The sequence below is a fragment of the Opisthocomus hoazin genome, chromosome 3, assembly GCF_030867145.1.
Source record: "Opisthocomus hoazin isolate bOpiHoa1 chromosome 3, bOpiHoa1.hap1, whole genome shotgun sequence".
Classification (NCBI taxonomy): domain Eukaryota; kingdom Metazoa; phylum Chordata; class Aves; order Opisthocomiformes; family Opisthocomidae; genus Opisthocomus; species Opisthocomus hoazin.
Window position 1 is genome coordinate 28837681 of NC_134416.1, and position 27275 is coordinate 28864955.

At 38.3% G+C, this 27275-nt stretch overlaps 1 protein-coding gene across 1 annotated transcript; it reads right to left on the reverse strand.

Annotated features, from left to right (window-relative positions):
* Nucleotides 1-1607: 1607 nt before the first annotated feature.
* Nucleotides 1608-27275, reverse strand: CIBAR1 (CBY1 interacting BAR domain containing 1). Its single transcript, XM_075415867.1, has 8 exons — nt 27160-27275; nt 24822-25056; nt 21777-21845; nt 16558-16659; nt 13215-13319; nt 11949-12062; nt 10258-10377; nt 1608-4567 (listed from the first exon to the last, which is right to left on the reverse strand). The coding sequence occupies exons 1-8, from the start codon at nt 27189-27191 to the stop codon at nt 4448-4450; spliced, it is 897 nt and encodes a 298-aa protein (XP_075271982.1). The 5' UTR covers nt 27192-27275; the 3' UTR covers nt 1608-4447.

The following is a 27275-nucleotide window of genomic DNA, read 5'->3' on the forward strand; positions in this document are numbered from 1 at the left end:
TAGGCTTTCTTGTTCTCCTCACTCACTGTAGTACCTTGAGGCAGAAAATGAACCTTGGAATTAGATCAAGAATTCTGACTTCAGCTTGAACTTTTGGAGTGGTCTTTGATTTATCTCCACATGCTTATAATGCAAATATTAACTTGCTAACAATGTCTGGATATGTACCAGGTCAATCTGATTAGTTTTAACTTACATCTGTCACTGGCAACCAAGCTGACAACCAGCTATGTTATTTTCGTATGTAAGAAAATATATGCTTATGTCAGTATTTAGAAGGCTTTGATTGGTTTAGTAGTAGCACATTTAAGTTTTTGGAAGAAATAAAAGCTAGTCTGAGGAAAAACTGCATCTTCAACATTTAGGCTTAGGAGGAAACTTTGGTTGTGTGGATAAGGACTTTGTATCATTGTTGACATTGCAACTGTGCAAGATAGTTCTTGAAGCGTTCTTGAAGAATTTTATGAAGTTTTAGCCCCCTCTCAAACTAAGGCAGTAAAGTTGCAACCTGGTTGTGAAAACTTGTTTTAACCTTTGCTGGGGCAGTACGAAAAAATCATAGATTCATAGAGTAGCTGAGGTTGGAAGGGTTCTGGAGGGCTCTAGTGCAACTGCATTCTCAAAGTTGTGCCAACTAGACCAGGTTATTCAAGGCCTTATCCGCTGGATTTTAAGTATCTCTAAAGACAGACTCCACAGCTTCTCTGGGCAGCCTGCCCCAGTGACTGGTCACCCTCACTAGTGGTCAAACCCCATTACTTTGTTTATGTAAAGTTATCATTGTTATTAAACTTCCATGTAAACTCTTTTAAGTGGAACCAAACAAAATCAAGAGAAGGTTTTTTTTTTTCTTGTAATTTTTAAAAGGCCAGTATAGCTTCATTTCTTCTGCATATATTTGTCCTCTCTTTTAAGTGCTAGGAAAAAAAGCATTTTGAATGAGAATGATAATGCCAAGTCTGTATATGTAGATTCCTCTGAGCAAAGAAACTTAAATGTGGCCAAATTTTCAAAAGTGTGCTGTTCTGAATCCTCCTCTGAATTTAGATGAACTTAAAAAAAAACCACAACAAACTGGTGCTTTTATTTCGTAGTTGCTGTAACAGAGATCAAGGAGCCAGAAGACTTGCAGGGAAAATAAAGATGTGTTACAAGAATCCTCAAAATGAACTTTCTTGACCTAATCATGCTGTTGAAAATGTTGTGATTATTTTTGTAAGCTAACGTTATCTTTACTACTAATTCTTGCCTCTGTATTACCAGCCATTTTGTAAGTATGAATGCAAGTAGCTTTTCCAGTTAATCAGTTTTAGATGATTTGTTGAGGTTCTTCTAGCTACTACACAACAGGAGCTTTCAAACATTGAAAATAAATTGGTAAACTTTGTATCATGCTTGTAGAGTAGTGTTGGTACACACATATGTATTCTTGTAATTTAAAAAACGAGTTGGAGGCTGAAGGATAGGGGAATTTAGTAGGTATTTTGCTGGTTAAGTGTGAGACTTATCTTTTGGAGAAAGCATTAGCTGTTCTCAACAAAGTCTGAATAATTGCTGGTAAGGTAGCATTAATTTTTGGGATGGCAACCCCCCCCCCCCCCCCGTGAATCCATAAAAAGTCACAAAGCTTATAATGGGAGAGGTCATAATTAAGGTATTTCAAAATGTTTTTTGTTTGCCCTACAGCTAATTTGTCTTTAAATTAAAGCCAGATTAGAGTTTATGACTACTCTAGGTTACTCTATGAAATGTCTGATTGCTAGGCCAAAAAAGTGTTTTTTTTTTAAAGGCCTATAAAGACAGCAGCTGTATTTCAAAGTATGGATAGACAATCTGAAGCAGAGAGACATTAGGAAAGGATGCCAGTACATCAGTTAATATAAGGCGGCTAACGGGACAGTTGATCTCAGCTTACAGCTGTTATCTTGCTAGTATGTTTTGGTTGGTGTTTTGATCCTCCCGCAACTGGGATGTGTACATGTGTATATAATGCATTATATTCTGATTGTGCCTGAATAGGTGGTGCAGGCGCGTGGTGTGGTGACAGCATTTCCTGATAATAAGGGGTTTATAACTTCAGATGTTTAATGGTTTGGAGGCACTGTACCTTCAGTATAAAGGACACATCAGAGACAGCCTATAATTACATGGCCTGAATTATTGTTTTTGCTTTTTAAGTACCTTCCAGATAAGGAAAAGAATAACAACGGAGATGCTGCAGTTTGTGGTGTTTATATAGAATATAGCTAGTTTCCTTAGTTATGCTTACTCTGAGGTTGCTTTTCCTACCATTGTCCAAAAATTACAATTTAAAGGACAACAGTCGCTGTCATCAAAAACTAGGATTAGCGATCGTGTACAGAAGCAGCTTGAGGCATTCAGGAAAGCCATAACATACAACAGTCTGATGAGTGCAGGAAGATAATCCTTCATCCCAAAGGTGTGGGCCAGCATGTTAAACAGTGGCAAAATTGTCTTAGCAAGAATGGAAATAAGCCTGCATCATCTACATGTCAGTGGTCAACAGTATATATGAACAAATGGTGTACTGTCAGTCTTGCAGTCAACACTTAACACTATAAGAAAATCCTTACAAAAGTATCTAGGTAATATTTAATTCTGTAAGTACATTCTAAATAATTCTTCTGGCTTTAACATAAATTAATCAGTGACTTTTTCATCTATAGTTTTGAGGTCACACAATTTCTGTCCAACATGCAAACTTTATACATAATATATGTAGGACAAAGTTGCCCAATGTCGTATTTCTCCCTTTCTGTAAGTTTTTCTGTAATTCCTAAAGTTGACTTTTTTGTGAGGCAGGGGAGGAAAAATGAATTTGAAGTTGCTGAGGATAAAAAAAAATTCTTTCTGTACCTTAGGTACAAATCTTTTAGAGTTAATCTAAGCACTGCTTCCTTTTTTATTTAGAATTCCTTTTTCAAGGCATAGTACAGAAATAATTGCTATTTGCATATATCTGTTATACAAAAACCTGGTATAGTCATGAAGTTAACCATCTGTTTTGGATTACATGACTTCGCTGAACATGAAATGGTAAACTGGTGATCATCATAATTCTGATGTTGTGATACAAATATTTATTGAATTGCCCTGCTCACTGAAATAGATGGGAATTAATCACCCAGGTACTTTTAAAGTTTTTGGTCATTAGTATTCTACTCCTTGTCAACAGTAGTTCAATGTCAATAGTATGTAATTCTGGTGTAAAACTATTTTCTGGGTTTAAAACAGAACCCTATATTGTTATGTTTTCACTTACGTTTTCATCCCATTAGTTTTTAACAAAGCCTGTTTTTTCACCTGTCAAAATAAATATGCATTGCGTACTTTTCTTCAGTGGACAAAGGCAGCATCAATATTAAAAACACACTTTCTGGTTTATTTCCTTAACTGATAGAATATTTGGTTATAACTTAAAATTGTTTTCCCAGTTACAAGTTTAAATTCTAGATTTATACATGAGTTCTTTCTACATTTAGCAGACACCAAAGCTGGAGATAAACAGAATGGTAGTAGCTTTGTGGCTGACAACTGTATGCTATTTAAAAATGCACATGCATAACTACCATCTCCAAACAGGATAAGAAATTACACTCAAAATGTGTAATTTCCTGTATGTTTGATGGAATCAGTCACTGAATCAACCAATTAAACACATGAAACTTCAACTATACATAGCATGTAAACTAATATAATAAATGTCAACTATATAAAATATCAGCTAGTTTTATTATGAAGGCACTTTTATTTAAAAGCAAAGCAGCATTAAAAGTAGATGCTGGGCTGGGTCCTTATTTGTTAGTGTTCATTCTGTATGTGTAAAGGAATCAAAAGTCATCTTACTCAAGCCTGAGGAAAATGAGAATGAGAAAACAATACACCCTCCTGCCTTCTGCCGTCCAAGGTGGGCAGCAAAATCAAATGCAGCAGGATTGTTGCTGTAATCAGTACTATGGTTACTTTAGGATGTATAAAACCAATTGTAACAGGTATAGCTGGAGGACTTACTAACTCCAAGAGGTGTGTAGCTAGAGAGTAAGGTAATACATTGGCAAAGGAACAAGCAAACCCTTAGGTTCATAACTGCTTGTCACCTTAGTGCAGTTTTTGGACGCTGTTCATCATGTAAGTTCAAGCAAATGTGACTGCAGTATAACATCTATGCAAATATAATACAGGATTCTATTGAAATACTTAATTTTCTAACTACTGAAATTGTCCATTTTCAGCAGATTCTGTTCCATTCTTTGAAACTGGTCATTTGTTTCTGGCACTTTACTGTTAGTGCCAATTCTTGCTCCTGTTGGAATTTTAAAAATACAGCCTCATTGAAGTTTTTGATTAACACACAAAAGCCTTTACATAAAGGGAAATCTTTTTTTTTTCCCCAATCAAAAAAAAAAAGACTCTCAGAGCAGTTTTGTTATCTCACTTCTTTAGCAGCATCTAATTCCTCTTCATCCTCCTCCTCCTCCTCTTCCTCATCTTCATCTTCCTCCTCCTCCTCCTCTTCTTCATCTTTTCTTAGCATACTGCTGGAAATCTGCCAAGACAAAAATCCAACAAAAGTAAATCAAGTGTTTGTTCTCCTGAAAGAAAAACTCTTCTCTGGTGGCATTTCCACTCTTAAGTACTTGCAGGTTTTTCATGTAGGGGGAGTGGGGGAAAGCTGTTTATCCCTTAACCCTTCATCTTCTACTAACATGCACAATGCCAACAGAAAGATATATGGCACAGAATATAAACAGAGTAATGACTTTTTAAAAGCTAAAGATCCCCATAGTCCTAAGAACTATTACAGGATAGGGAAAAACTATGCATTGATTGAATTAATATTAAAAAGGATGTTACCAGTTTTTTTTCTGGGCTGGCTGTTGAGACAGCAGGGTGAGGATGAGTTTTAAGGCATAATCTTATCTTGAAGACATCAAACCTCTTAAGTGAAAAATGAAAAACTCAACACTGCTGCTCTAAGCTGTTCTTGAGAATAAATTAGACAAACTTTACTAGACGAGTCTTGATTCATACATTAACTTCTTTCCCTGCCCATCAGTGCTTGCCCTGTAGAATGATACTGCAGTCCTTTTTTGGTTCATCGAATGTTAAAAACAAGTACCAGCTGCCAAGCTTTCATCTCCTCTGACAGATTCTGCCATCTATACTTTTTTCGAATGAGGGCTCAATCTAATTCCTATTGAAGATAGATTCTTCACAGAAGATGCAACACTTAGAATTTAGAGCAGAATATGTGTATGTTTTGTTCTTTCCCCAAAGATAGTTATCCAAGTCATCTGGAATGCTTTTGAAAAATGATTTTAGGTTCAGCAGTTCTCTAAGGGCATCTGCAGCTCTAATTTTGGTTTTATTTTCTGAGTTTTCTCACATACAGTGATATAATAAAACTTCAGTATTGGAGATAAAACTTGCTTTTTTTTTTTTTTTAAACAACCCCCTATTTTAAAAGTCCTTAAATGTTGGTTATTAAATTGAATTCTGAGATTTCATAATTCATACAGCTATGTATGTAATGGAAGTTTTTTGTGTGTGCATAAAGCAAACTGCAATCATTGAACTAATGAAAGGAGAAAAATCCTTAGTTTTGTTCATGCTCATAAAGTACATAATTTAGCTTGAAGGAAACGCTCACAAATTTCTGAGCATAACAGAAAATTGAGTTAATCACTGGATGAAGCTGGGTTAAATTGAGTCAAAATGCCTAACCCAGCAATCTTTCATTCTGTAAAAGAAGAAAAAGACAATGACACTGATTTGTAAGCTTGTGAAGGTAGCTTCATTTCAATGGATAGACTAATTTTCCAATTTTCTTTCAGTTAAGAGCGTCTGAAATTCTTGAGCAGAACTTCAGTCATATTTCTGAAGGAAAGCTCCCCCTTTCCTGAAATATCAGGTGCTGTTTTGGCTTTAAGGTGTTTTTCTGCTCACTACTCAAGTACATCTGACCATGTTGTAATTAACTAAATAGTAAATTAAATATTATCACTGGTGGCAGTGAGGTGGTGGCAAGATGGCTATCCTAAGAACCAAACTGGATCAGAGCAAGGAAACTGAGAAATGAAATAAGGCAGTTAAAATCCATGTTATTTTGCCATAAAGCTAGCACATACCAGTGCGTGAAAATTTGATTTTTGATTATTTAATGCTGAAAAAAAAATGAAAAATTTAATGGAATCTGATAATCTGTTGCTCATCATAATCAAATTTATGTGAAAATGAATTCTCTAGTTTGTACGTAGGTGATGACTGTCCTTTCTTAAGCTGTTAAGCTGCATGTTTCACTGCATGTGCTGCTACAGAAAGCATGGCAATTCTCTCCTTATGCCTTACACAGCGGGCAGTCTTGGAGCACCTTGATGCCGGCATTTTCAACCATGGTTGAAATGATACCTTGCTCTCTTAGAGGGCAAGTGTAAAACAGTTGGCAATAGTAAATGCATGTGGATAAAACCTGTGTCATTAACTTTGATTTAAAATACCTGGGAAAGGTCATTCTCTTCTCCTGTAGTTCTGTCTAAAATGTAGCATACCAACCTGAATCAGTAAAATGAAATGCTGAAAATAAATTGTCAAGTAAAGTGCAAAATGGAGGGATTTACAAAGGTTGTCATGAAAACTTACTTAGCCTTTTCAGAACTTACAAGTATCTGCAATAGGCACGTTTAAAAAAAGCCGTGAACACCTGAAGGGGTTTTCTCATAATGGGGAGCCACCCTATGAAAAACAGCTTTCCTGGTGCATAGAAGTTTTCTCTCCTGATCATATTAATTGCATAGAAGTGAAAAAATGCAAGTCTTGCTGTTGTACTGTCAGTGCAGCTTGGGACATTAATTCTGACAGGATTGCCCATCGCTCCTTTCCTTGGGGTTCTGCAGTACTGTCTGCTAAATGAAGTCTGGCAGGTAGGATGGAGAAACTAGCATCTCAACTGCTTCAGCTAGTCTGAATGTGAGTTGAAAACAACTATGAAAGTTAAGGGGGGAAGGAGCTGAGGGACAAAAGCATTAAGATGGACCTAAAAAATATCAGCAGTCTTCGCAAATTCCTGCTTTTGATAATTTAACGTACAATACTCCCTTCAGAATACTCACTCCAGGAGTAAGTGACAGGACGCACCTAGGCTATCGTGCTGCTTGACAAAGCAACATGACATCATGTTACGGCACTGGAACTTTAAAAGGAGGTAGCTCTTTGTGAAAAAATGAATCAAGCTCACGGAATACTTCAGATTTTTAATCTGGAAATAATACGGAAAGATAGTCCACAGAACCAAAAATAAATGTAAGGTTGGTCTGTGCTAAATCCTCTGAAAGACAAGTATTGTGTTACCAGCACAATTTATCCCATCTGGTATGCAGTGACTTCCCGCCCTCCACCTACAGGTAGTGTTTGTGTGTCTCTCTGCCCACCCGCAGTTTTAGTCTGTGTGATTCTGTGAACTGCTTACTTTAGTATTTATACTGCTTTAAATTGAAAATTCTGAAGTACTGTATTATGGTCAGTAAATGATTACTATGTGTATTATGAAACCGACTGGTGAAAACTTTTGGAGTGAAATATTGACAGAAAGGTAAAACAAGTCACTTGAAGTTTTTTCTGAATGCAGCATGTTTTGCTAGTGAGATGTTTGCTGGGTTCCAGAGATTAGAGCCCTTAGTGCAATTCAGGGTACTGACCCTGGTGCAGCATACTATTTGTAGAATCAGAAAGAGCACTGTGGGGGGTGTGCGGAACAGGGTGGCTGCCTCTTCTTTACTGCCCTATAGGGACTGCATTAGTAGGGTGTTCCACCCCTTTTTTCTGCCATGCGATTCTCCTCTGCAGATACACTGCATGGCCCAGTAAGATGGCATTATTTTGAAATGTATTGCAGTTTCCCTCTAAGTCTAGATGACTTCCTGTTCTTTTCAGATATTCCAGTGAGATGTTATGAGAACATTAACATCTGAAGTTACAGCTAAAAGAGAGGTCTAGAAGAGTAAGGTAAACTTGCAAGTTAGTGAACATGGAGTACTGCTCCATCTCTGAGAGAAATTGTAGTGTATATACATTTAGTTTTCTGGATTTTTTTGTTGTTTTTTTTTTGTGGGTTTTTTTGGTGTGTGTTTTTTTTTTTTTTTAAAGAGAGTCCAAAACAGCTATCTGTGGCACCTCAAAGTAATTACAGATGCTTCTATACCCTTGATACAGTTTTACAGCACTGTGGGAAGTTCTCAAGGAAGATGGCAACAGATTTTTTGACAGCTTCCTCTGGTCTTCAAAAAAAATGAATGGGTAAACATTTTCTATAGTAGCTTGAATGTGAAATTTTCTTGTTTAGAGGACAGGCAACTTATTCAAAGTCAAGGTCAGTCTTCATACACTGAATCACTGGGTTCTCTTATCTTTTCAGATGGCACAACTCCTACTTTCAACAACAGAATAACTCAACTGTAATAATTGATCTTTTCTGTGTTGAGAGCAGAGGAGGGGTAATGGTGTTTATGAACTCAAGAAAACTTTTTAGTATTACAATATTAATGCACGATTCTGTCCAAAGAAGAGGAGTGGAATGTGTACATTTTAAATTTGGCCATCTTTGTTTTTAACTGAAATACTGGTAGATTCATCTTAGTTACAGGATTAAGGCTGCAATAAAGTAATTTAGCCATTTTGCAGTGTCTGCAAGTTTACTGCTGCAAACAAGTGTCACAGATTTTTTGCAAGGTAGCCAGTTCAAAAGCAGGGGCGCTTTCTCGATCTGTTTCACATATTTTTATCACTCTTCCTCACCTGCTGTGAATTTTCAGAGTATAAACGGAAAGGTCTCTCAGGGGTCAGTACTGGGCCCAGTCTTGTTCAACTTCTTCATCAACGACCTGGATGAAGAGTTAGAATGTACCCTCAGCAAGTTTGCTGATGACACCAAACTGGGAGGTGTGGTAGATACACCAGAAGGCTGTTCTGCCATTCAGCGTGACCTGGATAGGCTGGACAGTTGGGCAGAGAGGAACATGATGAGGTTCAACAAAGGCAAATGCAGGGTCCTGCACATGGGGAGGAACAACCCCATGCATCAGTACAGGCTTGGGGTGGATTTGCTGGAGAGCAGCTCTGCGGAGAGGGACCTGGGTGTCCTGGTGGACAACAGGTTAACCACGAGCCAGCAGTGTGCCCTGGCTGCCAAGAAGGCCAATGGGATCCTGGGGTGCATTAGGAGGAACGTGGCCAGCAGGTCGAGGGAGGTTCTCCTTCCCCTCTACACTGCCCTAGGGAGGCCCCATCTAGAGTACTGTGTCCAGTTCTGGGCTCCCCAGTTCAAGAAAGATGAGGAGCTACTGGAGAGAGTCCAGCGGAGGACTACGAGGATGGTGAGGGGACTGGAGCATCTCTCCTATGAGGAGAGGCTGAGGGAGCTGGGCTTGTTCAGCCTGAAGAAGAGAAGGCTGCGAGGGGACCTAATATTATACTTACAAATATCTGAAGGGTGGGGGTCAGGAGGATGGGGCCAAGCTCTTTTCAGTAGTGCCCAGCGACAGGACAAGGGGCAATGGGCACAAACTGAAGCACAGGAAGTTCCACCTGAACACGAGGAAGAACTTCTTCCCTCTGAGGGTGCCGGAGCACTGGAACAGGCTGCCCAGGGAGGTTGTGGAGTCTCCTTCTCTGGAGATACTCAAGACCGGCCTGGACAAGGTCCTCTACACTGCTTCGGCAGGAGGGTTGGACTAGATGACCCACAGAGGCCCCTTCCAACCCCTACCATTCTGTGATGCTGTCTGTTGGTCATGGGTTTGCTGTGCTGCTAGGAGGTACCAGTAGTTTGAGTTAGAATTGGTAGAGAATCCGTGCTCTAGGATCTGGCTACTGAGACTAAGAATGTGCAAGTGTTATATAAGGAATGTCACTTCTGTTTCAAATAAGCTCCTAGATCTTTTTTTGTGCAAGATGCCACAGTTTGTTGATCAAAGAAATAGTATCGGTGGAAATGTCATTTTTCAAAAGTAAACAATGCAGCTTTAAAGGCTGATTTTGGTTTTTCCGCAATTAAAAATGATATTTAGAAGCTGCATTATTAAAAGCTTAGTATGATCTTTGTGCCCCTGGAAGTCTCTTCACCTTTGTAACTGTCCTGAACTGAGTAAAGACAGTGGATTCATGTACACGTACATTAGCTAAGGCTCTACTTTAAGACATTTTTTTAATACAGTGATCTAGTATTTAATTTTTCTTTCTTACCGGTATTGTCCTCAATGAAGATTTTAGGGAGCCAGTTCTTTGCAGGGGGGACTTTGAATTTGCACGAACTATGTCTAAGCGAGATTGATAGTCTGGTGGATAAAGCGAGCTCCGAAAAACCTGTTCAGATGAAGAAAGCTGTGATTTGAGTGCCACGATACAGCTTGCAAGCCAACAATCACCAAGACTGAAGCTGACAAAAATGCAGCATTGGACAATTAAACCTGCTCTATATACTACATATGATACACATGTGATATACATATGATATACATGAGCTGTAGTTTGGATTGATCACTTTAGCTGAAACAATATCCTTGCTCAACCTGAGACATAGCAACACACTTACGTGGTCAAAGTAAACATTCTTCAGAGATCTGAGGGGATTTACAAGTGGAAAACTGCAGTGGTTTCCCACCAACATACAGAGCTGAGTTTCAAGCTAACCTACAGGTATGAACCCTGGCAACTTCCTTCAGGCTCTCCAATTCCTGGAGAGATGAACTCGGCCTCTTCACAAACAAATCCTTGCTGCCAGTCACAGCTGTATCAGAGAAATCTTACCTGAAATGTCAAGAGATGTGCAGCTCAAGAAAAATTTGGGAAAACCCCTTAAAATACAGAGGAGACTGTAATACCCGTTATATTTGCAAGTTCATTCCAATAGCCAGAAAGAGTAAATTACAAGACTAACAGCCTGATACTAAAAATAATAAAGCTATTTGTGCAAGACTATTAATAAAGGAAGATGGAAATGAGAATAGAAATTTGGTTGTGAAAGATAAAGTATTGACTTAAAGGGTATTTTTGAATTTGTACCACGTGATATTTTAATTGTGAAACTAGACTAGTACAAAATTGCCATGGTGTAGTTTAAATGAAGTAAAAATACCAAGTAGTCTCAAATGTGACTATCACTGAAGAATCACGGTTTTATATGTCTTGTGCTAACTGAATACTGCCATCTTTGTTCCTCAGCTATGTCATGGAAAAAATAAAATTAGGACTGATTGATAAGATTTACAGAAAAAAGGCTGATTCAGCTTTCTTGACAAGCTGAACACATATATACATTTCGATGATAGTAAGTTTAGAGGCCCAACATACAGAAGAACTGCAAGACTGAATACGGGACTGAAAAACATGACTCGGGAAAGAGACACTGTAACTCAAAGAGAACAGAAAGGGTGACTTAAAAGGAAGCTGTAACTGCCACAAGGCAAAAAGAAGCATTTTGGTAACAAATGTCTCAACTCTAGGACAGTAAACAAAACTCAGAAGAGTGAGATTTTTAATGAAGTAATTAGTTATTAGAACATCTTATCAGAGTAGGGTAAGATTTTTCCTTACTGTGCATCTTTACAGTGAGATTCACTGCAGAGGTGTTCTTTAAGAACTAAGATTAGCTGAGTTTGGAGTGGCAGTTAATTGAGGTAAAGTCTCTTATCTGTATTTTGTGGGAAAGACTAGATTGCCAGTGCTGTTCTTCTCTGGTTTAAAAATCTCTTGAGTTTATAAACCTGCACGCTCTTGCTCGAGAAGTGCAGAAAAGGGCTTGTTATGCATAAGAAGTTTGTTCTGGGAACCTTAAACCTGTGCTGCATTTTCTGCCTGGGACATGTCTAGCCCCGAAGTGTGAAAACTGTTTTTATGTAGTAAGTAAATTGAAAAGCAAATCTTAATCCTCTTACCTCTAAATCTTCGTTTTCATCAATATTTTGGATATTTTGGTAGGCAGCAGTATATATCTCTAAAGCTTTCCCATGGAATAACATTTCAATAGTTATAAATTCAGAAAATACGTTCTAAAAGCAAATGAAGACAGACGTTTTCTTACTGCAGTAAAGTATATTTCCACTTCAAATACAAGAAATTACTGAACTCTGTACTTGGCATTTACATGATACAAGTAACTGCACAACACCTAGTACTTTTAAGTAATCAGACCTGAATTTTAGAAATTAAACATAAATGCTGGCTGGGCTGTCACTTAGAATTCAGTATGAAATGACAACTGCCTAAGTATACTCTTAAAATTGAAGAGGAGACTCGTTAGGAATAAATAAAGTGTGACACTAAAAACTCACTTGATACTCCCCGATATGTATTTGCAAGATGTAGTCAGTGAGTTTTTGCTTTACCAATGGCAATCTTTTTTAACAGGCTGGGAATAAATCATCTGTAAATTCTACACATATCTAGATTACAGATAATTAAGTATTTTATATAATAAAATATTATTAGATATAAAACTCCACTTAATGATGACATATTCAGAACTCACAATCTTTTTCATATTACTCTAACATCAAGTACTGGTCGGTGTGGTTGGATTTTTCAACCATCTTTCATTCTTTCTGATTTAGTCTGTTTGGTCCTGTCCCCCCACCCCCAATAAAAAAAAAGTATCTCACTTCAGCAATTTTATAATTAAATTTGAGATCACATAATGTGTTTTTCAGTCACTGTAGTCTTTGGGACTTAAGCCACTTAATGATTGAAATTAAGAGAGAAATGAAAGCTTTGATTACTTGCAGTCACTGAACATTTGGTGCTTTTTGCATCAGTAAAACTTTTAAACTGCAGTAATCTACACAAATTTCAGCATGGGTAAATATATTGTTTACTTATCACTATTTCTGTTAATTTGCTGATATTAATCCACATACATCATTCCACTAACAAATGCAGCTACCAGTGAAGTAGAATACAGCAACTGTTGGAAGGTGCGGATGCCAAACGATCTGATACAGGAAAATTCTGAATTCAATAAACTGTAAGAATAATGAGCTGATTTTTAATTGCAAAGTTCATGATATTTGGATTATGAATCGTGAATGCCACAAGATTTGTATTTATGTAGGCTTAAGTTAATACTAAATATTGCTAATCTTGCCAAAGAGTAACTAGTAATTTTATTAGGCAAGATGAAACGACTGAAATCTGAGCACACTTACTTTTATGTCCTTTATTTTCTGTTTCTCAAAGTTATCAATAGTTTCCTCTAATTGCCGAGTTGTTCGAGTTGCATCCAGTGAAGCTCTCTGCAATTCACTTTCAGCCTGGTAAAGTAATACAAAGGTGAAATTAGTCCTGTATTTGATAGAAAGATATTTGCTTTAATTGCCATGAAAACGTTTAAGTCTGGGTTTTCAAAATATTACATATCTGTGTTACTGTACTTGTAAATTTGGTTATAGCTTAATAAACAAATAAAGATGCCTTCCACACTATTGCGACTCTGATCTGAAACATGAAAAGTGACTAGCTGCAGCCAATCTGGAAAGTCCCACTGCCCCAATCCATCTGCTGTTAGACTCATCTGCTAATTCCACTGAGCCAGCCCTGACACTGCTGATGACACAGTGACTGGGTTCAGGGAGTTAACCCAGCACAAGGGTTTACCCTTCAGAAAAGTTAACTTTTTTTTTACACTGGTGTAAAGGAGAGGGCAGGAGTGCACAGGCCAGACTGGTGGATGAGCGGAAGAGATCACCCTTTATTTTGAAGTGCAGATCAACCTGCCGGGTCTAGAACGAATCTTTTCCAGTGTCATCTGCTGAACCTCGTCTTTTTAAGTTTTTATAAATTATTTAAATAGACAGTAGAGTAGCAGCTGGAACCACCACACTTCTCCCATAAGTATCTCAATCAGCAGACTAGAGTTAATGGCATTTTTAGATCCAAAAGATTTCAGGTGTTTTATATTTTTAGTATGTTACTAAAATATTTCATTAAAAAAATCTTCAACAGAGCACTGGGAAAGGGACATACCAATCAATCCCTAATGCATAAATACACAGTTTTCTTATTTTGTTGCTACAGAAAGCATTTTAGATACGTATTTTCATTAAATATAACCATGAACTGTATAAAAATGCACACTACCATTTAAATAAAATACTGAAGCTATTCAGGTTAAGCAAAGTCTGAGGACTATGTACTATTACAAAATAATGATGTGAAGATTTAAGAGCTTGCACTTGAAGACTGCAAAATCTGAGCCTAAACTTGTTTTCCACACATTACTGGTCAAACATCATAGGCTAGTCAAGACTGTATTTACTTACAGGCTCCGTCAGAGAGTATCATCAGGAATCTATTCTGTCCTGGATTTGGAAATAGTATATGGATCAAGTAATTGTATCCTATGATCACGACATAGGATTCTTCCCATTTCTACAACACTGTGACTTAGAAATGATTTTTTTTTTTTTTAATGGAAATAGACACCACAGGCCCAATTCCCATGATCTAGTTTTTAGTGTTACACGTATATGGAAAACTAATGCATAAGGCATGCTCTGTCACTTATTTTTCTTTGATTAAAATCTGGTAGCCTTATAGTACAGTTTGAAACAATCTCCTTACAAAAATGGTTTAAAGTCATATAAACAATTCTGCCATTACTGGGGAAACAAAATTGGTAGTGATCTTTAGTAGTACATAAGGTCACGTGTTCATCTCCCTTTCTTGATTTTGCCCAAAACACAGGAGGGAAACAGAGTAAGAAAAGACATTTTGTGTATTCTCAATTATTAGTCAGTCACTCTCTGTAAATGAAGGCAGCTGTAATGCACAAGCAGGCATTACACATGCAAATACAGTATGTTACTTCTATCATAATCAGATATATCTTCCTGATTAATCTTAAGCAGACTGGCTACATTTTGTGCACAGATACTTTGGGAAAGGAATTTTGTTTGTTGCAGAGTGAAATGTCTAAACTTGCAGAACCTGCGTAGTTTGCAGAACAGCGGTTTGATGTTTTGTCTTCTAAAACACTCACCTGTGACTGGAAATATTAGTAAAGGAAAAAATGGCAAAATAGCAATTGTTATTCATAAAAGTATCTGTTTTCACTTTGACTTTTAATATATTGTGAAGTATTTACGTCAGATATTTCAAAACTTCTGTATACTTGGAGGGTACTATTACGCTGTCTGAAACTTCCTGCTGTAGGACATTACTTAGCATTTGCTACAGCTTTGCTAGAATTCAAGTATCCAGGCCAAAATATTTCAGGACAGCTATTTGTCTTAGACTGAGGGATTGGATATTTATTTATTTTTTACATATATATATTTATATATGTGTATATGTATATAAAATCATCAGACAACCCAAGTAGCCCATTTCAGGGGAAAAAAAAAAAAAAATTGGATTTTAAAAAATGCTCCCAATACTTTTTAAGCATTTTGTGCTGATCACTTTAAAATGCAAATATGTAGTGTTTGGTGCCTTTGCCCATATGCAAAACCAGAATGTACTGAGATTCAATAACTCTTCAGGCAAAGCCTTAAGTATAGAAAACACAGGTGTTACAAGAAGCTAGGCCACAGAAGGATATTTGGGAGTAGCTTAGCAAAGACACAAGAAGCAGCAAGCTAGGTGCCAGCCATATACCCATGAAATCAACTGGGAATTAGTGCAGCAGGGAGAATAATGGGACCAGTCTCCCTTTGGGGAGAATACCTTACTATTATAATTTATTCCCTCAATTCTAATGCAAAAGAACTCTGCATCACAGCTCAAGTTCTAACCCTATGGCTGACATCCGTATGGATACGTGAGGAACTCTAATTAGCCATCACTTGATTTAACTGATTTGATTAATATTAAATGGGAATTCTTTGGCAGAGACAAAAATAAAACGTAATTCTCCTGGGTGGCATTTGACCAGCACATTTTTTTTCACTCTTTCTGCAATCCCATGCCACAGTCACTAGAAAGATCCTAATTTCTGAAATAAAGTTGATGAAATCCCAACAAAGAATAGGTTGGTCTGCTTCACTCCTGAGTGCAATGCTAAAGTGTAAGAAAAAATAAACAGCATGTCATAATGAACTTAAATGCTGTATTATAATACATAGGCATAAAGGGACTGAAGCAGGATTGCCTTGATCACCTTTTTTTTTTTTTTTTTTGGCATTTCCTAGATTCTGATTGCTTCAGAATTTAAAACTTCATTGAGATTTTAATGGAAATTCTGCGGAGGCTTAATTTTTCCCTCTGTGCTACAGAACAGTATACGGGGGAGGGTCACTGGTCTTTTGAAAGGAAGAGTAGTCTGGTTGAATACCAAATACTTTGTAGTTTCTTTTCAATCAAAAAGGGAGTGAGTAACAAAGCAGCTATTATAAGCTGTAACTCATCACCAAGTTTAAGAAAAGATTCAATATCAACATAGGCAACAGTCCCTCTAAAGCACATTTTTCTCTTACTACTTTCTAAATACAATAGTTTAATTCCTGAGAAATTCTAAAAATATTTCTTATAGCCACTGGAAATACAGGATACAATAATGTGTCGATCTGATGGATTCCGCTGACGTGTCTTTTCCAGTTGAGATAATTGCTTGGCTTCTCGGTTCTTTGCTGTTAAAGTTGCTTTAAGATCATCCTGGAAATAAAATGTTTTAGACATGTCTGAAATAGATCTAGGATAATAGGTTTAGGGTAACAGAAAATGCCCTTCTCTTCATACATGCATTGCCTAGAAAATACGAACAAAACTGCTTTAAACAAAACCAGATTTTACTGAGTTTATCCTTTTAAATGATCCCCTGAGGAAGTAGTCAATGCGGACTAAGAGAGTTTAGCACCTTGCCCAAGCCTCTGTAGCACACACTATAATTTAACATGTGGGGGAAAAAGATATTTACGGCTTTTCATGAAAGGTATAGCAGATGGTCAAAAGCTGAGATCTCCAAAGCAGTAAGAAGACAGGCCCATTCTGGACTTAGCAATGGAATAAAGGTGGCATTTGAACTAGAAAGCATCATCAAAGAAATCAGTAAGAAAGAAAACCCAAAAAGGCAGCAGTCAGTACCAATCAGAAGTTATGAAGAACAAAACTGCTACACAGAGCTTAAGGTGCCATAGAAAATCTATGGCTGAAGGGGTTAAACTGCATATTTATATATTAATATTCATATATTTATATATGCAGTTAAGGTGTTTAAATATATTTGGAACAAAATACATCCTAGTAATCATGTAGCTGGAGAACATGAAACTCACTGATCTAGAAAAGGCAGAAACTGTTGATAAATATTTTTGCTCGTCATTTCCAAAGGAGAAGTAGGATGCATTTTAGGAACATCTGTGACAATTTGTTGTCATACCATGGCAATATGTTTACATACCACTCTAAAATGCTTGTTCATGCTATGAAACTGTATTTTGCAAATAGTTTGGCATACATGGAATCTAAAACTGTAAGTCAGATATTTATCACTCCATTGACCCTGGTATGGGAAATGACATTAATTTTGATGGCTGCAATGTAAAGGAGCAGTACCTTAGAATGAGCACAAATACAGCCCAAAGGAATCAGCGTAACGAAATCTGAAGCAGGAGTTGGGCATGCATTTCAAACCATCATTTCCTCTAAAAAGAGCAGTTCCCATTTATCTACCACTCCAGAACAGAGTGGATTAAAGCTATTAAAAACTGTCATCTGGGGAAGTTGTCTGTGCTCTTTCCCTGGATTTCAGAATTTCAACATGGCTGTAGGTTTCCTTCACCCAGAAAGGCAGGCAACCAAGAATGCGTCTCTTCCAAAGTTCTGTGATCCTGTGATCAGATTACCAGTCAAGGACAAGCATAAGCGTGCCAAGGTTCAGAGAGCTCTTGTTTTCAACGAGTCTGTACATAAGGCCAGGAGCAAAACATGCAGTTTCTTCCTTGTTTCTATCCTTACTGTCTGTTTGTATGTCTGTGGATATATGACTGTCATTTTGCTTCATTTTTAGGGACACACAGCTGGTTTCTGATAATAAAAACTGCATTTCTAGCCCATGCTGCTGTTCGTTCAAAAAAGAGTTTACACCACCTTTAAGGCCATCTGAAAGACTGCTGGAAAGAGCCTTCTCCTTTATGAAAACCATGCAGCTGCAAGAAAAAGCAGTAATAGAAAAAACTTTCTAATGCTTTACATTTTAAATTTTAAATTAAAAGTAGAGAAAGAGAATAGAAAAACATTTATTTTTGCCATAGAACAAAGCAGTTTTGTATCTAATGGTCACAGCTGCTTATTTAGTGTTATTTAATGACTCCACCCTGTTAACAGCACTAGGCCCATTTAAAATAGTCCGATTTAACGCTGTGGCTGAAAGGGTCCTGACTTTCGTGCAAAGTATACTTGAGAACGTCATGAAACCCCAAAAGTTACCATAATAAAATTCAGTATTTTCTTCCTAGCACATAGTGACTTTGGAAATGCTTACAGGGACTGCACTGTTCCCTTGTCTACCTCTGTTCTCTGTGGCAACAACACCCATCGTACTTCTCTGTGCTGGCCAAAGCCTGACAAAGGTTTGGTGCTACTGTACCTGTAGTGGTGGAGCTATATACAAGTATTGGATGTACAAAGATAAGGGCACAGTTACATATGTATTTTGTCAAGGATGTTGAAAAACTGAAAAGGGTGCAGAAAAAAATAATTTAAAAATATTCAAAATCTGGGGAAAATGCCATTATGGTGAAAGAATTAAGGTCTACATTTTTAGCTAACTGAAAGGAATGAAAAATGGTGCTTACTAGCTTCTAAATACCTTCATTCAGAAGAAAAACAGAGCATCCCAGAGTTCTTTAATCTCAGTGGAACATACAAGACCCAAAGATTAGGTGAAGTCTTTCATTTGAAACAAAACACCACAAACATCAACTAACCACTAACTACCACATACAGTCCTACATTCCTCTCCAGCATCTTCAGACCAAGATTTGATGCGTTTTTGGAAAACATGCTTTAATTACACCCAAGGAGAAGAGAAATGGAATGGAATGGAATGGAATGGAATGGAATGGAATGGAATGGAATGGAATGGAATGGAATGGAATAGCCAGTGAGATAACGGACAGATACAGAGAATATAAAGTTATTCATAGTCCCTCTGGCTTTCAACTATGAATTCAAGTCACACATAAGAACTTTGGTCAGCCATCTAATTTCAAACCATACAGAAGTACAGCTACAGTTCATCCACCAGACAACAAGCCAGCAGATCTGCATCACTGTACTGTTACCTGCTGTAGTCACTGAAGTTATTAAAGCAAACCAGTCCTTTCTTCTGCAGGTGGATCACCTTGGTTTTATGATGTTCTGTATTATATGAAGAAAAGGAACCAGGAACAAAGTTGCCAAAAAGCAGAGAAGTGAAGATTGATATATAGAACAATGACGCAGAAAGAAAACGCTAAAATCCTACGCTGAAGCTGCATTACAGGACAAGAATATTACACTAGCTTCCAGTGAAGCTGCCAAGTCCTGCCCCAGAGAGCTACTCGGCATAGTAAACCAGGACTTGTGAATGGAACAATTTTATTGCATTAGCAGTTTAAGGACAACACTGTTCTGATTGACCCAGGTATCTTTAAAGCATTTAGTATCACAGGACGCTGACATCTTACCAGACAGAAACAGCAACAGTTCTTTCCAGATACTGCAAAAAAATAGTTTGTGTACACCCTGGAACAGATCTAACAAGCAGCAGTGAGAACATCCCCTTTATAGAAAGTGCTATAATGACATATTCTGCCCAGTTTTACTTCATCTGCTAATTGAGTTACAGGTAAAGCAGTCCTACAGCTAGCACTGTGAGCTACCTTTACATGAGTGACAGAACTTCCTTCTTCACTAAAAATGTCCCAGTGTTTAGAGATGACAAATGAAGACCAGACAGCTAAAGTTTTAACCATGGTTATGGTACTTAGCGGTGGGTGTGTGGGGAATAATCATTTAATATCCTACATCTTTACTGAAGTCTCTCTCAGTTCAAACGTACGTTGATAGAATAGATAATCCCATCTACAGTTTAAGAATGCTCTTGTACTCCTCACTGTAGCTAAGATAAACATTATGTAATGCTTTCTGGCATTATCAGTGGCAAAGACAACAGGACATGCCATTCACTGTTGCAAGGGATGACCTGGCTTCAGTTCATGCTGTTCTCAGCATCTCCTGGCTATCAGTGGCAATGCACCTCAGGACAGTATCTTGAATGCTTTGGAAGCCCCAAGCACTGCTGCAGTGCTCTATGTCTCCTCAGCAACTCTGCGGAAACGAACACATGAAACTTGTCTGCCACCCTCAAGTTAGTTCCAGGTCTCACAAACTGGGTTTCAGAGTGACTATTAAGATACCAAATTCTTGGATACAGGCTCTATGGTCTACAAGTCTGCTAAGGACTACCAGGTGTAGTACCACTCCAGTGCAGGATGCATGTCCTTCATAATTGTTTCTTTGACAACCAAGTGAGATAGCTGTGCAGTAAGTTCTGAACACCGTACTCCACTTCTTCACCATATTGAAAAGATACAAGAACAAAAACATACGAAAAATTATAGAATCATAGGTTGGAAAAAGACCTCTAAGATCATCAAGTCCAACCATCAACCCACCACCACCATGCCAACTAAACCATGTGCTGAAGTGCCACATCTACATGTTTTTTTGAACACCTCCAGTGATGGTGACTCCACCACTTCCCTGGGCAGCCTGTTCCAATGCCTGACCACTCTTTCAGTAACGAAATTTTTCATGATATCCAATGTAAACCTCCCCTGACGCAACTTGAGGCCATTGCCTCTCGTCCTATCACTAGTTACTAGGAAGAAGATGCTTCAGTCTGAGATGCAGTGGCACAATCTACTCAAATTAACCATGATGAACATGCTGTAAGACATTTGTACATAAAATAACATCAAATAATGATCATTTTACCTTTCAATTTATGTACATTATGATACAGATATATACATCAATTACAAAATTTGTGTTTACAGGATGAAGGTAATCCCTATATAATACATATATAATATACAAATATTACAAAGAACTGTTTTCATCCTATAAACTAATAACTGCTTATTAAAATTTACTTGCTCAAGCTATCTCTCTTGAAGGATAAAAAATTACAGATATTTTGTGGGAATATATCAAATTTCTATATAAACGGTTGCAGAACACAGTGAACGAAGAGACCTCAGTTTTTTGTGTATCTTCAGGTCACCCTGATGACTTTACAGGACAGAGAGGGATTCAGGCCACTACCTGTTTATCAGTTTCAAAAAGTGTCTTCTACATTATGAACTTCAATGAGGAATACAATTCTAAGTTAGAAAAGCTGTTAACAGCAGTGTATAGGTGACTAAGAGCCAAAAGCATCATGTGTAATTCACCTTTTGGAACTCTGAATAGTAATAATAATAAAAGAATGACATTATTTATAAACAGCCTGAATTTGCACTCTGCAGGAAGTTTCACACTATCCACAATGCCTTTTTTTAGCATGTGCTTGTGCTCCAAGAATCTGAATATCCTTGTCTTCACATCAAAGCTTTTTCCTCCAACATACATACAGCTTCAAGTCAGATGTATTACTATATAATTTAGTTAGATTAATTACTGCAGTATGAAAAATAAGAACCACTCCCCCCTGCAAAGTAGAAGTTTTCAACTGAGTGGCCAGAACACCAAAATGTACCTTGTGACAAAACAGACATTTAACCTACCCTTTTAAGTTTCACTATGGTCCCGTAACTTTTCAGAGGTTCAACAACCTTGGCTTCAAGCCTGTCAACCTACAAAAGAAATCACAAGGTCACTAAAATCGTCTGCATCTACGATGTGCAGAAACAGGAAACAATTCATTTACTATTGACTCATCTTATTAGGAATTTAGTCCATATATGCTGAAAATATAGTGGGATGGTAGTTTTAAAAATATTGCAAAAACCAGAGTCAATTAAATTAACCAGTAAATCATTTGTATTTTGAGGAGCTCAAGCCAATTTCTAGTGGAATTCCTTCTTCTTTATTGGTAATACATCAGGATAAATAAAACATGGAGATTCTAACAATGGAGTACTAAATACATCAAACACTGCATCTTGGAGATCTGTAGCTTTCTATCTAAAGGTCAATGTCTTTTGTCTACACTTGTTGATAGATTACAGACTAAGCCATCTTTGCTATCAAACATACTGTATGAAATGCCACACTTCCATTTTCAAAAATAATGGAAATAGCATCATAGATACTGAAAATATTAAAAATACCAACAACAGGTTGTGTAAAATGCATGAATGCTCTCACAGATGAATCACAGAATCACAGAATGTTCGAGGTTGGAAAGGACCTCTGTGGGTCATCTAGTCCAACCCCCCTGCCGAAGCACGGTCACCTAGAGCAGGCTGCACAGGACCTTGTCCAGGCAGGTCTTGAGTATCTCCAGAGAAGGAGACTCCACAACCTCCCTGGGCAGCCTGTTCCAGTGCTCCGGCACCCTCAGAGTGAAGAAGTTCTTCCTCACATTCAGATGGAACTTCCTGTGCTTCAGTTTGTGCCCATTGTCCCTTGTCCTGTCACTGGGCACCACTGAAAAGAGCTTGGCCCCATCCTCCTGACCCCCACCCTTCAGATATTTGTAAGTATAATATTAGGTCCCCTCGCAGCCTTCTCTTCTTCAGGCTGAACAAGCCCAGCTCCCTCAGCCTCTCCTCATAGGAGAGATGCTCCAGTCCCCTCATCATTTTTGTTTCAGTTCTTCTAGTTAGAAAAACAGCTACATATGGTCAGACAGGCAATAGGATAAGACCTGCCTGCTTGTCAAAATTGGCAATACTGCCCAAGTGGCCCCAGCATAAGCTGCCGATGACTTTGGAGCAGTGAGACATCTGGCCCATCACTGTTATTTCCACATTAGGACAAAATACATACCTTTATTAGGAAAGGACAGACGTGACAAGCCCCGCTAAACTGGCATTCACCAGTCAGTCAAAATCTATGCCAACTGGGCAAACATATCCCTTACTATTCCTTACCAGTGCACTGTCAAACAATTTCACTTAAAATACTGATACAACAGAATGAAATAGGGCAGTAAGGCTCTAAATGAAGCACATGATACAGACATACCAAATAACCTGCCTGTCTTGCTTACCCTTCCACATGTTGGGGAAGTACCTCACACCTCAGCATTTATGTATCTAGCACTGCAGCTGAAGACCAGAAATCGATCACCCGTATAAGCTAATTTTCTCTTGGCCACATTGTAAATATATATGAAAACTGTTAATTAACCTGATGCCTAGAAGAAATAAAGCTGAGATTATCTATTTGGTTTTCATGAGCAAATGAGAACTTGATTTAAAGGCTAAAAGCTTCTCTCTTCCTTTGCTTCTTCTGCCTTTTCTCCTTCAAAGGGCAGTGGTGGTTTGGGGACAGGGATAGTAGAAGGATGTAGGCGAAGTGCCAGTTTTTAAAAACACACTTAAAAATCGAAAGAAGCAAAACTCAAGTTGTTACGTAGGTACTTTGAAATTACAGATTCATAGTTTAAACGTGAAAATGGACAGAGAGATCATGCGGTCTGACTTCACTTACACTCCTGGCCATAATATAAATTTACCCTGTTAACAGAGGGATAAATTGCTGTTACGTTAGTTGAAGCGTAAGGACCTATGTGTGGCTCAGCTGGAGCCAGATGCATAAGAGCTTATGGAAAAAAAAAAAAAAATCACCCTATCCACACTCTTGGATTTCTTATTACTTCTTAAAAATCTGGCCCTAAATACACTGTTAAATATCCATGCCTATGCCTTGTTTTTCAAACCCTCTACTTAGTAGACTAGACACCTCATAGATTATCTTCTTTTAAAAGGTTTTCTTTTTCTACTTTGTTAATATAGAAAGACGACTTGCAATGGTGCTTTTTTTTTTAAAAAAAAGTCCCATCTGAAAACATCAAGAATGTCAACTATTTCAGTCTCTTTTTAAAATTATAATGCTGCTTACATTTTCAAAACTATAAATGGGAATTTTCTATGCCCTACTGAAAGAATAGGTATGTACTCCAAAAACTAGTTTGAGTACATGTGAATGAATTTATTTTTTCTATAATCTCAGCATTTGGAATACTAGATCATAGTTACAGTTTGACTGGCCCCCCACACAGATGTGCAAGTGCCACAGACACCTTTCTTTACTCACTTACCTAGCAGAAATGTGACTATATTGTCACACATGGTCCAAATCAAGTGTGTACTTTTAGTGTTGAACCACAGACTTCTGAAATCTACAGTGGTCCCTGACAGCACCTCAGAGGGGCTCAGTGCCCAATGAAGGATTCCAGTTAGTATTCTCTTCCATACTGCTTCTGATAATGGACTCGGCAAAAGGAAAATGACTGATTTTACCTGAGCTGCTGCTAGGCAACTCAAGTCACAAAACTAAAAGAACGCTTTATTAACAATAAATCATAATCCAAAGTCTAAGACCAGTAAGAGACTTGGTCTGTCTCAAATTCTGTGAGTGCTCACACGGATAGTTTCACTGAGTTCAACAGGACTAAGCACAGGCAGTTTTCACTGAAGTTATTAGCAGAGTAAATGATGAATGCTTTGGCAGCCTATCCTGCTCCACCACTAATATATTTAAAAGTGTTTTCTCCTATGTTTCTCTCATGATTGCAGAGTATCTCTTTTCCCTTTTAATCACAGATAAGTAACTGAAAAGTTCAGATGGCAAACACAACATGTACAGCTTTAATTTTGTACCTCTGCCTGGCGATAATCCTGAAGTCTGGAAAATTCATCTGCAAAGTTTTTCAGTCCAACTTTTAGATTTGGTGTCTCTGTGGCTGCATATGCATATATTTCATTTACTAGAAGATCTGCTTTGTCTCGTAGTCTGGCAGTTTTTCGTACATATCCAGCAAATATTTGGCACAATTCACCAAAATGTTTTTCCACATTTGAAACGGCATCTTGTATTTGTCTAGTCTGATTGTCCCTGGATACCAAAGAAAAATAAGTGAAAAATAAGAAGGGGACAAATGTTTATAACACATACAGAAGAAAAACTGTGTAATTGTCCTAGTAATAATTTATACGTGACGTTAAGATCTCTTTCAGTGCAAAACAGAATTCTATTCTTAAAAAGATAATGTGTCTGATGTAATATGTGACTATTTATGAATAAATAACAAACAAAAAAGTAGGATTTATACTTTAAAATAAAGATCAAATTGAGGAAAACCCCAATCACAAAAATCAGGTTGGAAGTTCTCCTTCTGTGGTAAAGCAGAAGCTCACTATTACTGTTGGTATTAATTAGGAACAGAGTGGTGTTAATCAAGCCTCTTGGGTCATTGTCATGACTCCTGGGTACTGCGCAGAGAACTGAAAAAGCTCACCTCCCCCTACCCACCACGTGGGACTGGACAGGGTCATACAGCTGCCTGCAAGAGTCTGCAAGCTAAACAGACAAGCCAATGCCAATCAGGCAGTAGAAGGCAAATCTGTAAAGGTATTAAATGTTCTTTAAATTGTGAACAGGGACCAATCTGCTCCTGGTCAGCACTACAGAGGATAAATATCCCCAAGAATTAAGAGAAGAAAAGTGAATGGACACAAGTACAGAGGTGAAAACTCTAAAAAAGGACATGCATCTTACCAACAAACTATTTTTTTTTTAAATTATATTAATTTAATTAATTTTTTATTTGAACCAAATGCCAGTACATTTCATGATTAATGATCTAGATAAGTCACTCTGAATTTTTAATTCATATATTTCACTTGATTTTGCTTTCCTATTTCTGCATAATTTGAAGGACTTGCTTTGGTTATGCTTCAGTGATACTATTAAACCAAATCAGCGTCAGTGACTTCATGCCAGTTGTTGATCTGACTGAATCAACTACAGGACAATTTAGCTAACAGCAACTGCCAGATACTGTCTCCTAAGAAGTCTCCATGGTCTACATGAGGTGATTCGTGTGAAGTGCTGGAATTTTCAGCAAGAGAATTCACTCCTACCACGGTCTTGGTGAGGGACAGAAACGAAAACTTCCTTTGTATCGTTAAGCTATCCCAACTCCAAACACTGCTCAATATTTAAATATTGGCTTAATAGCACAAAACATGAAACTCAAAAAAAATGGAAGAAATTTAATACATCAAGACTAAGCAACAATGCAGTCAATTCAAATGAAGAACACCTTTCTTCAGGAACACATCAGGAAAAATATTTCAGGCCAAAGTTCTGCTATGGGCAAAAACCCAGTTGTGTTGCTTCATGGCAAGCTGTCTACAAGACTGCTCCGAAAAAATTTTGTTCAAAGAAAAAAAAATTCCAAGTTGTTCATTCCTCCAGGACATGCTTGAGCATAGACCTATTTGAATAGGGAAAGCTTCACCCAGTAAGCGGGAAAGTAAGAGTCTCAGTAAGTAGTAATAAAGTTGTCTTTCCAAATTAATACTGTCTGATAAATTCTTCAGTAAAAGGTACACCTTTCCCATTGCATTGGGAGGTCTTCATGTCAGCAAGTGTTCCTCTCCCAAGGGGAAGCTTTGAGCACGTTTCATCACGCACTTCACAATTTTGATCTTGCAGTACTCTCATACAAGTAAAATTTAATTTGGGGACATGAAACACTACATTTCCTTAGATGGCGGTGTTAAAAGTTCCCCCCCCTCTAATTATTTGTGACCGCTTAGAGGCGGCCAAAAAATTATGAGAGGCCTGATAAGATCAGCAGGACTGTACTCGGTCCCTGCACAGCACACCCAGCCTACGGGAAGTTTTGCGGCCTTTCCGTGAGGCAGTCAGAGGCGGACCCCCGCCCGCAGGGAGGTGAGCTGCCTGAAGGGGGACGGCGCCCAGGCCCGGGCGCGGGCCCGCACCGCCCGCACACCCCCGCGCCACTCCCTGGGTGCCCCAACTGAAACAGGGTCTCCCCCCTCCCCTCCCCTGCCCTGCCCTGCCCGGCAAGGCCCGGCGACACAACCAGCCCGTGCCGCGCAGACCCCCGGGAGCCGGGCAGAGACCTGCAACAGGCACCGAGGCGGCGGCATCCCCCGGGGCCTCCTCCGCCCCTCACCGCCCCGTTACCTGGCGTCCAGCCCGCGGCCCAGCAGCATCATGGCGGCGGCGGCGGCGGCCCGGCGGGAAGGAGGGCGGCACTCCGCGTGCGCTCGGTTTCCATGGCCACCACCCGCCGCGGGCCC